This window comes from Amblyomma mixtum, chromosome 7 (genome assembly GCF_055824585.1).
Source record: "Amblyomma mixtum isolate Tamu chromosome 7, ASM5582458v1, whole genome shotgun sequence".
Classification (NCBI taxonomy): Eukaryota; Metazoa; Arthropoda; class Arachnida; order Ixodida; family Ixodidae; genus Amblyomma; species Amblyomma mixtum.
In genome coordinates, this window is record NC_143018.1 from 17,695,698 (window position 1) to 17,710,972 (window position 15,275).

General features: G+C 48.6%; 2 protein-coding genes across 2 annotated transcripts; one reads left to right on the forward strand and one right to left on the reverse strand.

Annotated features, from left to right (window-relative positions):
• Positions 1-10,391: 10,391 nt before the first annotated feature.
• On the forward strand, positions 10,392-12,972 carry LOC149335124 (uncharacterized). Its single transcript, XM_089553744.1, has 4 exons — positions 10,392-10,650; positions 10,773-10,952; positions 11,066-11,213; positions 11,740-12,972. Exons 1-4 carry the CDS (start codon positions 10,457-10,459, stop codon positions 12,808-12,810), a joined length of 1,593 nt encoding a protein of 530 aa, XP_089409870.1. The 5' UTR covers positions 10,392-10,456; the 3' UTR covers positions 12,811-12,972.
• Positions 12,973-13,446: 474 nt separating this feature from the next.
• LOC149335125 (uncharacterized) lies at positions 13,447-15,017 on the reverse strand. Its single transcript, XM_089553884.1, has 4 exons — positions 14,676-15,017; positions 14,397-14,601; positions 14,021-14,336; positions 13,447-13,456 (listed from the first exon to the last, which is right to left on the reverse strand). Exons 1-4 carry the CDS (start codon positions 14,898-14,900, stop codon positions 13,447-13,449), a joined length of 756 nt encoding a protein of 251 aa, XP_089410010.1. The 5' UTR covers positions 14,901-15,017.
• Between the last annotated feature and the right edge of the window lie 258 nt (positions 15,018-15,275).

Below are 15,275 nucleotides of genomic sequence, written 5' to 3' on the forward strand. Positions count from 1 at the left end.
TTGGACAGCAGCACGGACTCGGCTCTTATTACAAAGACGGCAAACAGCCAAGGAAACTGAGCGCTACTGTTTCAGCTGTTGGTCAAAAACAGCTACAAGCACTAAGCAAGCAGGCAGCGGAGAAACGCGTGAGAAGTCGGTGTCGGTACCGATTGCAGCGGGGTGGAAGCTGGAATGATGTAGTCGCGTTTACCGCTAAACGTTGGTGTTTTGTTTGTGTATATTACACATGGAAAAATTATTTGTGAAAAGTAATTAATTTACACTACTAATTACTATCCTAAAATCGCGCGAATGCAAGTAATTGCTGTTTCCAAAAAATAACGGAAATACATTAAATACTTGTGATAAATAATTAATTACTTAAAGATTACTTATGAAGCTTAATGTAACGTAGAATGTCGGAAAGTTGGGCTAGTCAGATTGAACTCTACATCATAGCGCTGAAGAATGAAGACAAGGCAGAAGAGGCCAATACAGGCGCTATCTTTCAACTGAAGGTTTACTTACGCGAAAAAGGAAATATATACGAACAGGAATAAATGAAAAAGAATCAAAGGCAATCTCACTCAAGACTCGCTCTCTTGTAGTGCGATATGATGTGAAATGTGCGCTGCCTCATCCAGGCGAGCTGCAGTGTGGACGCAAAACTGGGTCTGCAAAAAGCTTTGCTAACTTGTAATTTTCCGAACGGATTTCAGCATTTAAACAATCAAATGTGCGTAGCTATGTGTAAATCACGTGCTGGTACAAACTTTGTTGAGCACAATATTAACATTTATTGACGGCATCTTCTGGGCTTATCAGCATAGCGGACCCAGTCGTAGGAACGAGGCGTAAAATTGCTGTGACGGCGGCCGCGACCATGCAGCTCCAAACGGTGGCGCCTTGCAAGGCACCTGGTGCGGTACCGTGCCGAAAGCCCGGCATCTATATCCGCGGGGCACCCCACTTGGCTCCGGGGGCGGCCGGACTTCGGTGATTGTTGTAGGACGGGAGGCCGTTCGCGGACAGCCACTGTGCGATGAATATCAGCCGCGACACGACGATGTAGCACGTGGCGGCGATCACCGCCAGGACGGCGAAGATGAGGCACGCCCGCGGCATGCTCACCGCGTCCCGCCGTACAGAAGGGAATACGTCGTCCGGGATGGAAGGCCGCGGCGATCGGCGGGGATCATCTCCACTGCGCGGCCGGTCTCGTCCAAGCTCCGTTTCGTCCGCGGACTCCTCCAGCACCCAGTCGTTCGCGGCCTCGGGGATGTTCCGGCCTTCCGCCGAAGGACTCCTGTCATTCGCCGTAGGCGATGCCGTTCGCACAGGGGTCCCCATTGATAGCAGACGGGACATGTGCGTCTTTCCAGGACCACCGCGGGCTTGTTCTCTCGGCGTACCTGGCGCGCATTGCCGCGGCATGAGCTGGCGCCATCCTAATTATCATCCACTTTCTGCGTCTAATAAAAGCCGCGTTCGTTCTCTCGCAAACTGTGGAAATTACCAGAACAGGTTTCCTGGTGGGAACTCTTCGTTTTCGCACTATTGCTTACTAAGCCAGTGTACTATAACGCAAATTATAAAAGGAAGAACACCTTTCGGACGGTAGTTGCATAGTGACCTGATATTCGGCGTCGAAGACGACGACGAAGACGAGATGGGTACAGCCAGTAGAAGCCAGAGACGGAAAGTAATTTTATGAACGAAGAGCAGAAACGAGAAACACATCACAGCGCGTCTAGGGTACAAACAAACAAACAAACATAAGAGTAGTGACGGAAGGAAAAAATAAATAAGCGTAGGATGCCTCTGTGAGCTTTTATTAAACGGAATTAGAATTTTACTTGTACTGGAAAGAGAGAAAATTTTATTGAAGTGGACTTTGACTTCGAAGGTAAAACATTTATTTCGAAAGTCTCAGCGCTGGCTATAATCTCCCGCGCGCGGCGGGCCAGCAGAAGTTGGTGGCTGGGCAGGGGGAGGGGCAGCCAGTGGTCCCAGGAGGCTTAGTGGATGGGTGGTTGGGGGATGCTCACCACACATTCCCAGACCAGGTTGCAGGGAGTCTGGGAGCCTGCGCATAAGCTACAAGTTGGAGTTGTGTCAGCGAAGAGGCTGGCTTGTCGATTCTGTCGGGAAAATGTCTGTCTGTAGCTGCAGAAATAAGACGAGAGTGAACGCTGAGAGGAAGGGGGGGGGGGGGGGTCCTCATGGCGCCCAGGTGAGTTGTTCTCGTAAAAGAAATGTGTGCTCAAAACCTCTTCCGCGCCATGGACGGAAAGGCGAGGTGCAGTGGGGTCGGACGCTTGTATTTCAAACCAAATATTTTCGTCGTCTGAGGAATGTTTTCAATAACCTAATTCTACCAAAAGCCTGTTCGGTGTCACCGGTCATTTCACAATCCGTCTGCAAGAGAAAACAATTGTTCAGCGCCCCTCTGATATCAAGCTGAAAATTTCTAAAGGGGACCATGCAGAAAGGTTGTCTCCTGCTCATGTCGATCCTCCATTTTACTTCAACCTACCTTCACCTTCGTTGTCATCTCCGCTGCGTAAGAGAAGTCGTCAGATACTACAACTCTGAGAGCTGCGTGATTGTCGTCCTCCCAACCTTTCGACTTACTCAGACTGAGTAGCGATCAATGTCTGCAGGACCATCGTAGTCGAAGCCGATGAATCGCCTTTTGTCTTCCAGTACAGCGACCATTTGAGGCTTTTATCGTTTGCTCGCGAAAGTGAGAATTCATTTGTTAGCTATCTACAGGAGACCTATATCAGGTGCTCGCTATTCTACCTGTCAGTTTCCCCTTACCCTTGTCCGAGTTCTGTACTTCTGAGTGGCGCAACAGATGAATAATATGTTCCGACGGGTCCAATCGCAAGGGTTTCTGAACAAGAATTCGGCATCCACGATCATGAACTGAAAAAAAAGTCATACTCGAGAAAATTCTACAAACTATCACAGTCCTCTGACCATTGGCAGGCATATTTAAGTTAGTAAAGTTGTATAACACGAACGCAAGCGTACTTGGGTTTTAAGACAAGACTCCAAAACCAGGTCCCTCAAACTAAAAGTCTTCATTCACACCCTGTAGATTTAGTTTTGATATTCACAGGATTTTTTATGTCGGCGATGTATTTCGCAACTGAGAGCACAGGCATTCTCCTGGTGGCTAGCAAGAATTTTACTCACCATCATGTTTGCTACCATTATGGATCAACTCTCAAATGCGACGGGGCACTGATTGGATTATCTCCTCTGATAACACTAAGAAATTCATTAAATACGCGAGTGGTGTTCTTCAGTATGTTTCTCGTTTGAAACTTGCCGTTCTCTTGATCAAAATTTTAATATTGACGTATTGGCAACGGTAGGTTTCAAAAGAGAAACACTTTGAAGAACACCACTCACATATTTAATGAATTTCTTGGTGCTATCGGAGAGGGAACGATTAGCTAACGCAATCAGTGTCCCGTCGCATTTGACAGTTGCTTTATAGTAGTAGCAAACATTCGAAAACACAAGAAAAATTGCGTACATGAGATTAACTTTCGGCAAAACCGAAATAGGCGGCGTGCTGAGTCACTTGTCGCAAGTTTTAATAAAGTGAAACGCTTCTGTGACCACTCTTTGGGAAGTTGGGAAGAAAAGGCCATGTTTTCAAATACAGGTTTGCAAGAAACATTTTCTTACCCTCACCTTTGCCTCTAAATCTCTCGCAATGGTGTGCTAACTGGCCTCCTGGAGTATTCTGCATTTGCAGCCTGTGTTCACATGCCCCTTCATTTAAACATATACCAGTCTGTCCAATGTAGAACCTGTCGGAAGGGAGGGCAACTTTCTGCGCAACTCCTGAAACACACTCGCGAACTTCTTATCGTGCTCCTTCGTACACAGCGGCCTATTATTTACATTAATCACCAAACGAGCACATACTGCGATGTTTACACAGCGTAGAGAAAACAATCCTTACACCTCGACGTTACATGAAACGCGATGAATGTAGGGCATGACCTCAACCGCTTCTTTCTTCTCAGTCTCTTTCCGCTCGGTAGTGGAACGGAAGCCCTGTAGTTGCTGATTGTATTTTTTTTCTTTTTTACGAGCAAAAGGGTTTTTCCAGGGCGTTTCTGGCAGTGTTATAATCCTTAATTCTGTTTTTTTCCTTTCATCCATACACGCGCTTTTTCTTGTTACCTTCCTGTCATGCTTGCTTTTATTTTCACCTATCATCTAATGTTGAAATCCTCCATCATGGCCTCTTTACTTCGGTGGGTCGTTGTTTCCCATTCGTTCATCCACTGTGGCTATCACGTTTTATCATCTCATCTTCGAGTTTACTGTTGATGGTGATGAATTTTCACGGCGCAAGGTAAAGCGTGGCTAAAGCGCGTCATGGCACAAAGCGACTTTGTCTATTCAAGATGGTGTCACGTACAGACACATTTCCCGAACCATCCACCCAAACCATCGTGGGATGGCTCGTCGAGAATGTATCTGGCGTGCACGGCGCGCTGGAGCGCCGTCACACCAGTGTAAATAGGCGGTCGAGAAGCTTCAAATACTGGCCAGCATGCTGTCGATTGCCTTTAACACGATCTGCTCCTGATACAATCAGTTACACAAGCTATGACGAATTTTATCGGCTCAGATTCAAGACAGATACCGATCGTGTGCTTGCAGGTTGTATTTAGAATGCACATCGGGAAAAGAGGACCATGGCTAGCAGGCTATAAAATCAGCGAACATTTAATGCAGCGTCAAAGTGAGGGTAGACATACGGAAATAAGTTATAACTGGCGTCCTGAAGTCATCGCAAAAGGCGTAAGTTGTTTCCGGATAACAGCAGAAATCGCCGGCCATCGGTAACATACGAGGGGGTACCCAAAAGAAACCGGACTAAATTTTTTTGTCGGAAAAGCTTCTGTGGTTCCGCGTTTTGCCACTAGAAGCGCATAGAACGAACATTCCAGAGTCAGTAAGCCGAGTGCCGTCGTTGAAAGAGGTCACACTAGTTCAGGCAGAGTTTTAGAGTGACGACTGTTTTGTGTGAATGTCGTTTTTGCAATGGCTGATTTTAGTGAACAGCGTGCGCCGGTGAAATTCTGATTTTTGCTCGCAAAAGTTGAATGGAAACTCTTGAAATATTAAGAAAGACGTACAAGGACCATTCTATGGGGACAACTCAAGTCTTCTTGAATCGAATCCTGAATGAAAGCAACAATCATGCCAATGGAAAACTTCAAATTCACCTCGCCTCAACAAAGCTCGTCAGGTGAAACCAAACCTCAAAACAATGCTGATTTATTTTTTCGACGTGAGAGGAGTCGTCCATTGAGAATTTGTTCCGCAGGGTCAGACAGTTAGCCAGGCTTTCTACTTGGATGTTTTGAAAAGATTGGGCAACAGTGTGCGGTGGAAGCGGCCAGATTTGTGGCGGTCGGGTGACTGGTTTTTCCATCATGGCAATGCCCCTGCTCACACAGTCCTGTCTCTACGACAATTTTGGACCAAAAATAGCATGAACCCTATTCCTCAACCCTCATACTCTCCCGACCTTGCCCCGTGCTACTTTCTTTGTTTCCTGGAAGGAAAAAATAGGTGAATGGAAAGCGTTTCGCTGATGTTGCTGAGGTGAAGAAAAAAACGACGGAGGCACTGTCAAGCATCACAGAAGATGAATTTAAACAATGTTTTGAAAAATGGAATGAAAGATTCCACAAGCGTATCATTGCAAGTGGGGAATACTTTGAAGGAGATTGAAGGTCTGCGCTTAAAATGTGAACAAATAAGTTCAAACAAAAATAAGTCCGGTTTCTTTTGGGTACCCCCTCGTATCTCTATCTATACCATCTGCTTTGAAAGCCATAACCACCAGGGGCTGCGCGGCAAACTAGAATTGATCACGAGCGTCATGCCCAAGTGGAGTTAATGTGACTTGCTTGAAGAAACCACCGGGCTGGAGGTGAATCGATTTCAGTGAATAATTCTTCGTTCACAAAATTTGTTCCCTTTATTATTTACGAAAACGAGGAGGTCCCGAGCGACGTGAGTATAAACAAAACACTAGCGACTTTCTTGCTTGCGTGAAAATAGAGCACTGAAGGAAGGCGTTTTTTGCGTGTAAAAGAAGTGCTTATTTCTGTGTCAAGCAGCTGCGCCGAAGTTGCATCATCACCGTACCAGCAAGCTGGCTTCGCCGCAGGCACTTTATTTCCTTGAGATGCAGCATCTACTACCAACTACGATGGGTGAGAAGTGATAGCGTAGACCATATCTCTAATGAAGTGTGGTAAGGGGCGTAGATCCAGCCGTGCATCAATTACTGCAAGTAAGCACAGGTTCTGCAGTGTCGGTGCCAAATGCAACACGTGGAGATCCGTCAGCGCCCTTCGCTCCTCAGCAACCTGCCCCTCATCCTGGTTGGGTGCTGGCCCAAAGCCGCCGAAGATAAACACTCTTTCACCCATCACTGAGCAGCCCTGCCAGTACCTGGGAGATGGTGGTGAGCCACATGGCTTCACTTCGGTCCAACACGACGTCACGGGGTCGTACTTGTGCATATCTGCTAAGAAGGTCTTCAGCACATCGCTGTACCCTCCGAAAATGTACAGCTCTTCGTTGAACACGAAGGCTGAATGTCCTCGCCGATACACAGGGCGGACGCCTTGAACCTCTGGGCGCACCCAAGAAGAGGTGGTCGTTTCAAAATAGTATAGGATGAGGGAACGGTCTGTTGGGCTGCCACCGGGCAAATACGTGCGGGTCCCGATGGTAGACGCAGTGTGGCTGGCACGTAGAACCCGAGCCTCTCCGGTGGTGGGGACACGATGCCACACTCGGGTATCCAAGTCAAGGACCCGCATATATGGCGAAGAATCAAAGTCACTGAAGATATACTTGTGGTGACCCACAACACAAGCTCCGCTGCCGAAAAGCGATGACGGCACCTCACCAGACACCTCCAGACGGCTGAATGTCATCGTGTTTGAGTCGAAGCGAAGTACACTTGGCCACCTGTTCGGGCCGCCCCACAGATACGCGCAGTGGCCGTACGCTACAACTGTGCTGAGAGAAATGGTAATCGGCCAGCCGTCGGGAAGTTGCGTCTGCACCATATCCCACCGGCGCGACGCGGGGTCGAAGATGTAGACGTGGACCAAGTTCCATGCCGTGTGGCAACTGTCGAACGAGTAGACCTTGCCGTTGATGCGTACAGCCCTGTGGGTGACATGCTCTGGAACGCCGTTTAGCCGCACCGTCCACATCCTGCAGATACAGCTGCTTCTGTGAGAAACAAGGCCCGGTTATTCCAGCGATGGTGGCGGCGCCATACGGCTTTTTTCTGAAGCAGCGATATGGTGATCGGTATTCGCGGCGTGAGCCGACATAGTGCGTCGACGGGTGACTATTTCCGTTAGATTTTGGAAAACTTTTGTCATTTTATGACACTCACACGAATGAATGTTCGAAAAAAAAAGCATGTACTGTTGCTGTCTCCAAGATTAGAAGCGCAAAAAGCCGTTATAATGTGCGCCTAAGTGGTCAAGTGGCTGTTCTGCCATTACGGTTATGTTTCTGAGCGAATTACCTTCTTGACGCCAAATCTTGATTTCCAATCGAGATTTTCGTTTAGTTGATTGGTCATTCCAGTCGCATTGATAGGGACTGAATATCTGGCGGCCCTAAAAAGAAACGTGAAATATATATTGCTTAAAACCTGCGGAGCTTTTTTCTTTCGTTTCGCACGTGTTTGGTTGCCGCCTTACCGTCTAGCTTTTGTCTACCGTCTTGTCTAGCTTTTGTCTACCGGCGGGTTCGAAACCGGCCGCGCCTTCCGGGCTGCTGACCCGAAAGACGCGGGTTCAACAGAAGGGTTGTTGGCCACGATGTGAATGCATGACACCGATACTATACACCTGCTAGACGGTAAGGCATAGAAAGAGAAGTTTATTTTTTTCTAATGTGAACAAAAATACAATGAAGAACTGCTGAACTCAATGCTCTGATCAGTCAAGCACATGCGCAGTGACGCAGCACTGAGCACGTCAGTAAGGCAGTAAGAAAGCCGACACTCGACCGCCGCGCAGGACGATGAAATATGTCGACCATTTGCGCAAGAACTCATCCTCACTCATTGACAGTGCGTCCACGCATGCTTGCTCAAAGAGGCGCGTGCGGAGGCGCTGCAACATTGGAAACATTGCTCTTTGCGGACGCCCATTTAAGGAAGCCGCTCCACGCTGCCGCCACAAAACGAACATGCCGACACACAAGAGCATATTTGTAAACAGTTCGCGTGAACTAGTGCGCGCTTCGCGGCGGGTTAAAAACATCCGTGACACCAGTACCCAAAAGGTGCGCGCCACTACACAGTCGAACATAGCGTGCCGCAACGTTTCTAAAAGACCGCATTGCGGGCATCGGGCGGAAGGCGCCACGCCCCACGCCGCAAGGCGGTCTCTTGTGGGCAGGACCCGCCAGCCTCGCAGCCAGCCGAAGTCCCTGACATCTGCAGGAAGCGCAGCTGAGGTCATTTGGCGCCAGCATGCCCGTCTCGTTTTCTGGAGTTGTTCGCGGGTCAGCTCAGCGACCGTTAGTGCCTCACACATCCTGGAGGGCGGGGTTTCATCAACATCCAGATCGGGCACGCTGCAAGACAACGACGCCAGTGTGCGACGCACATTAACGAAAAATGCCGGTGGCTGCTCGGCTGTAGGGCCAACCACGTGTTGTGTAAAAAACACATTACGCGCTGTACCCAGAAAGTATGCGATGAGTGTTCTCCCGGGATAGTCTGGTTTGCGCACAAGATCGCGTACTCCTCGCAAGGCGAGCACATTGCACATGGTGCGGATGCAAGGTATACCAAACCCACCCATGTACGATGGAAGGCGCATGAACATTCGTGACACAAGTTCGGTTTTGCCCGCCCAAACGAAAGAGCCACAGGCCGAGGTTAGCCTGCGAGCAAACGTGCGCGGTGGGTTTGCGACGCGGGCGACAAAAAAACATGCGGCTAGGATTGTGGACTTAACTAAATAGCAGCGCTCTGCCATTGAAAGGCGGGAAGTTGACGCCACTGAGAGGCGTTTCTCAGCGTTCGTGCGGAGGTTAGTCCAGGTTTCGCGGGCTACTTCTCCGCTGGCGAGGAATACTACTCCCAGGACTTTCACTCCCTGCACCCACTCCACCTCGCCCGCAAGGTTCGGTGTGAAGGTGCCAAACCTGAGTGCCTTGCTTTTTCCCCTGTTCAATAGGGCCCCTGATATCTCGCTGTACTCGAGAAACAGCCGCGAAAAAGCGGCGTAGCTATCCTCGTCCTTGAGGAAAAGCGACACGTCGTCGGCGTAGGCCGAAACTTTGATTTGGCCCTGGCCAGGCAGAGGGAAGCCGCGTATGGATGGACTGTCGTTAATGCGCCGGATGAGTGGATCCAGGCATAACACGAAGAATGTTGGGGAGAGAGGGCATCCTTGCCTTATGCCCAGGGTGACTGAGAGGGGAGCGCTGTGGTGGCCGTTTACGGAGAGATGAGCGTTCAGGTCTGCGTAAAGTAGGCGCAGCCTGCTGACAATTTGCGGCGGGAATCCGAAGGCTTCGAGGACTCCGAACAAATACGAGTGTTCCACCCGATCGAATGCTTTCGCCTCATCGAGCGAAACAAAACACCCGGTGAAGCCCGTCCTGCTGGCAAATGTGAACAGGTCTCTTGTGAGTGCCAATGCAGAAAACACAGAGCGGTCAGGCACGCTGCTGGTTTGAGCCCGGTGGATTAGGTGAGGCAGGATCGTCCGCATTCTTCTGTTTATTAAAGATGCGACTATTTTGTAGTCTGTGTTTAAGAGGCTTATGGGCCGCCATGCTTGCGGGTCGGAGGGGTCACCGCCCGCTTTCGGAATCAGTATGATCCGACATTCGCGGAAAAAGTTCGGACGTAACCCATCCGCGAGAAAGCCGTTGACCATTTTCAGCAGTGCTCCTTGGATCTGGTAAAAAAACATTGAATAAAAACTTGTTGGAATGCCGTCTGGACCGGGGGCATAGGCTGCATTCATACTCTGCAGGATGGCGTGCAGCTCTTGGCTTGTGGCTGGTGCGCAAAGGTTTTCATGCAGCTCTTCAGCTACTCATGGCAAGTTTCCAAAAAAGTTGTAGACGCCCGTCATAATCATCTTGAAGATTTAGCCAACAATCCGTAGAGAACAGGTTCGAGAAGTGACTTGCAAAGATCGTGCAGATATCGGACGCGGTTTTGCTTTGGGTGCCGTCTGGGAGTGTCAGGAAAGGCACAGTAGCGGGAGCGAATTCCTCTGCCGTGCCTGCGCGTACGTGTCGTAGCACAGCCGGGTCTGATATACGCTTCGTGCGCTGCTGCTTTGAACCCAACGGGTGGCGCCACCTGTGAAACGCGGCGGAAGTTTCCCGTCGTCTCGGAGCAGCCGGTCTCAGTGCAGTCAGCATGGCGTCTCGGTCGGACGGCACCAAATCTCGCGCAAAAAAAGGTGGTAGCGTTTATTGCTGCGTCTATGGTTGCCACAATAGCTACAGAAATGTTGTGGGAAAGCTCCCGAAAGTGAAGTTCTATGGCTTTCCATGGAAACATTACGAGAAAGAGCGACGGGAGCGCTGGATCAAAGCAGTACGACGAGCAAGGTAAACAAGTGCCCATTTCATATTTTTGACATTGCTTTGGCAAACGTTACTAGAATAAGCTTGTTTTGGCTTGCTCCAGTGTTACAGTTGCAAGTAATACTGCGTTTTTTTTTCTTTATTAGTGCGGACGGAGGTCAGTGGCATCCCATTAAGGGCCATACACGCATATGTAGCGCCCACTTCGTGGGTAACGAGAGAAGTTCTGTTGCCCACCATCCAGCCTACATCCCAACAATATTCCCGTCCTGCTACCGAAAAGACGATGGCGTTGGGCCTGCAACGAAGCTAGGGAGATACGAGCGGTAAGTTCTGATACGATACAGTGCTTTATATTGATGACGCGCTCCGAACAAACCCAAATCAAGTTGCGCAGTTTTCGGTTCTTTGGAACAATCATGCGTTCTTTCTTTCTTAGGTTTCAACGGCGCGTATCAGCGGGTGCGGCACAGACATCTGCCGATTCAGCCACTGTACCAGGCGTTCCGTGTCTCAATGGTCAGGCCCTTGGTGCCGATGAGGGGCAATGTGAAGCGCCAGAAGAAAGCGTTACATTTGCGTCCATGGTAAACCCTTCACATTTAGAATAACCTTAAATAATAACGCGCGCTGTACGTAGGGTGTCCTTATGCGCTGTGGCGTAATTCTACAGTATGCATTTTTAACGATCCTAAACTACTGGGGAAACGCATTGCTAAGAGGGGGATACAATAAAATTGCGCACTAGTCGTTCTAGTTTTCATTTCGGCTTCTACTTTACCTCTTTGCATGAATGAAAAGTAACTTGCGTATGTAGTTTGCTGACCCTGGCTCTTCTTAGTGAACAGACTTGTTTAGCTTTGTAAAAGAAAATAAAGACAGCCACAGCTGGTGCGTCCTAAATAGTGCAGCTGTGCGCAACCATGGCAGTCCTCTCAGTAATGTTAACTTCCCTTGAGAGTATCTTAATGTGCTTGGTGTTATGCATGTGTGTCCTCAACAGCACTCATATTCTGTTCTAACTAGTCATGGTAATTTCTTCATACAGCTTCACAACAAAATTATTTGTGCTGAATAACAAAAGGGTGCTTGTGCATGTGTAACACTTTCCAGGGGACTCAAACAGATGCTGAGGAACCCGGAGGCCACTGCTGCATTTTTCTCTCGGTGACATCAAACGGTTCAGCCTCTGCACAAGTGTCACACACAAGCGCAACAAGCGTTGCTGTGCAGGCAGTTGCACCCACAAGGTCCTCAACCACTGGAACAGATGAGAGAAGCTGTGTCTTTCTTGGCTATGATTCGCTGAATGAGAGACAAGATTCATTCAGAGAATTGTGCGGCGTCAGCACGAACGTCTTTGCATTGCTGATGTTTGCCCTTTCACCCATAGTCGTAAGGCGAATTGATGTGCCGACTCCTCAGAAACTTGTTATTTTTCTTATGAAACTTAAACTAGGAATATCATTTGCTAGCCTTGCCGTTCTTTTTGGGCTTCACCGGACAGCAGTAAGCCGCATATTTTATTTTGTTTTAAGTAATTTGCTGGCTGCACTGAATGAATGGATTCCAGAGCCGTCGCTTGCCACCGTGCAGGCATCCATGCCAGCATGTTTTCGGAGACACTATCCTCGCTGCCGTTACATAATAGACTGTACCGAGATAAGAACTGAAGAGCCACCTACTGTTGAGCAAAGGAGGGCACTTTTTTCACACTACAAGGGCGGTTACACTTTGAAGTTCTTACTAGGAATTGTTCCTAATGGTGTCGTCACTTTTGTGTCGAAGGCCTACGGTGGTCGTGCATCGGACACGCACATCACGCTCGAGTCTGGGTTCCTTGACAGGATTGAGCCAGGTGACATAGTGCTCGCTGACAAGGGCTTTCCAGGCATTAGAGCGCCCGCTGCAGGGCAGGAAGGCATTGTTGTTTTGCCCCCTTTTTCAAAAGGGAATGTACAGTTTACACATGAGGAACTCCAGGAGACATACAACATCGCCCAGGTGCGTATACACGTAGAAAGAGTCATTCAGCGTGTGAAAATGTTCAACATCCTGAACACAAGGATACCCATTGAATTGATTCCTCACATGAGTGATATTATGCGAATGTGTTGCATTTTGGCCAACCTGCAGCCACCAATCTTTGGTGCCCAAAAGCCTGACCATGTACAGGAGCGCTGAAATCTTAGCATACCAAGTTCAGCAAAAACGAGCCCAAACAAGTGTTCAAATTCATATTTCCAGAACCTCATGTGAGACGGGGAACCAATTTTATTGACTTCCATGAACTGTATAAAATGCATGTTTGCAGTGCCATAAACCTTGTTCTTACTGTCAACATGGCCACTTTTTATTGCTCTCATTCTCAAAAACAGTACTTCAAAGACATACAGCACGAAATTAGGTGGACAGTGCGTTAAACCTGAACATTTCGTGATAGATTTGCCAGCCGTTTTAAAATATACTTGAAATAGTACCCTTCTAGCTTGGGGATGTACTCGGAGAGGAATTTTTCATCCCTCTCGACAGTTATGCTGATGCTCTGCTTTTCTGAATATACAAAAAACAGCGCCTCATCAATATTTAAAACGTACAATATTACCATCACCTGCGTGGAATATGGGTGGCTTTTTCTTAGAGTCAATTTTCCATTTACATAGTGAATATACTTAACATAGCTAACTTCCTCATCAGCATCGATAAGCTTTGAATCTTTAAGAGAAAAGGGGCATTTAATCTCAACTACACGAGTTGTTCTGCCGGCTACAAAGATGCCATCTGGGCTGCAGCACAGCCAGTGTTGTTCTGGATGAATAACTAGTCCAACCTGCAGGAAAAAAAATATGGCAAGAAATAAGGAACATGACAGTCTTCTCAAACACACTGTATCATTACCTCATGAATTGGAACTCGCAGCAGCACTGAGAGCTCCTTCCTTGCCGCATCTTCTGTATTCTTGCCTGCAGAATGAGAGGTCACATTCGTATTGGGCACCTTCGTAATGTGCACTGAATGATACACTTTATGGGACTGGCCTTTTTTTAACGAGTGAGGGCACTACAAGTTTGCTCATTCATATTTGCATGTTCTGTTTGAACAGGCTGTACTGCTGCTTACCATAGGTTGTGGCAGCAGTTGAAAAGGCCCTTGGCGTCACCACTGCATCTGCAAGAGCTTCGAACTCTGCCTCTCTTGTCTTAATTCTGTGAGCAGTGGAGCTTGTGATCCGAAGATTCCTCTCTTGATGCCACCTGGTATCAAGAACATGCCATTACTGACAGGAAGAAAGTTAAGCGACATATGCAGACAAATAACAAACCTTTTTACTCTTCCTTGGCCCCTGGTCGTGTGTTCGATTTCGACTATTTCACTAATACTTTTTTGTACAAACTTTTCATAAAATGCTTTCTCCCTGTTTGGCAGAGCAGACAACAGGTCACATCTTTTAATTCTGAGCGGCAGCGCACTCAGGATTTCCATTACGCCATGCGTGGCGCGCTCGTTTTTCACAATTGCTTTTACGAGCTCAGAAGCTGTCTGACTGGCTACCTGCCCAACTGCACTGGGCCGCACAGCCTCGCATTCTTTGAATGTATCACCCTCATTGCCTTGTAGCAGATCTGTGAAGGCGCACCTAACGCCCGGAAATAGAAGGTGAACATCGGATGGGGAGAGTGCCTTAAGCACTGGTACAGGCAAGGGGCGACCTGGGCGGACAATTGGAATAGGTTATGCAAAGAACCTTGTCAAACAATTCTTCTTCTTACCTGGGAAAAGTTCCTTAATTTGCTTTTTCGTGTCCAGGGTTGGACGCGCTGAAGGTTTGCGCCACGCGCACGGCAGGTCTGTGCAGGACGTGTGCACGGAATTGTTCACGAACACAGCTAGTGCCGCCGCATGCTTGCACCATCCTCGGCATCCCGCCTTACACGTGCAGCTGGCTTCAACGATTTCCCTTGGGTTCGCAGACAACTGCACAAGCACGATACACATTTTCACACGCATGCAAAGAATAAATATAACGCTGTTTCATGAAATGCGCTTACCGTCAATCGCACGTCGTAGTCCACACTCTTCATTTGCGCGATGCATTTTCCGACGATGTCGGAGGGTCCTGTCGCGCAGGAAACTTCCTCTCTCACGCCGTAAATATGACTCCCGGCGTAGAGCTTGTTCCCGCGAAGTATGCTACTTTTTTTAAAATAACCATCAACATTTTCGATACGACCGAACCCACAAAACAACACACGCTGATCGCTCCACGCTGCCATGTCTCAATGCAACCACGGCGGCCGAACAGTGACGCGGACGACGGGAAAGTTCGCGGCATGGCCTGGAGGTGGCGCTAGTTGTTATAAACCGGTGGCGCCTCCTTACCAGCGCACGAGGCCTATAGGCCGCCCGAGCTGGTGTGCGCGACTAGCTGCCCGTGATGACTGGCAGAGCAACACGTGGTAACGTGCTTTAAGTAGGCTCAGGTAATCGCTCATGGCAAAGGTTAAGGGTGCTCCCCTTTGCACTATACGGATGCGCTTGAGGGTGTCATTCAGTGCATGAGTTACCCGACGTCTGCGGTCTTGACCGGCTGCCACCAGAGTTGCCTGCCAACGAGCCTTGAGTGTGTCCCATGAATCAGTCGCAACGAA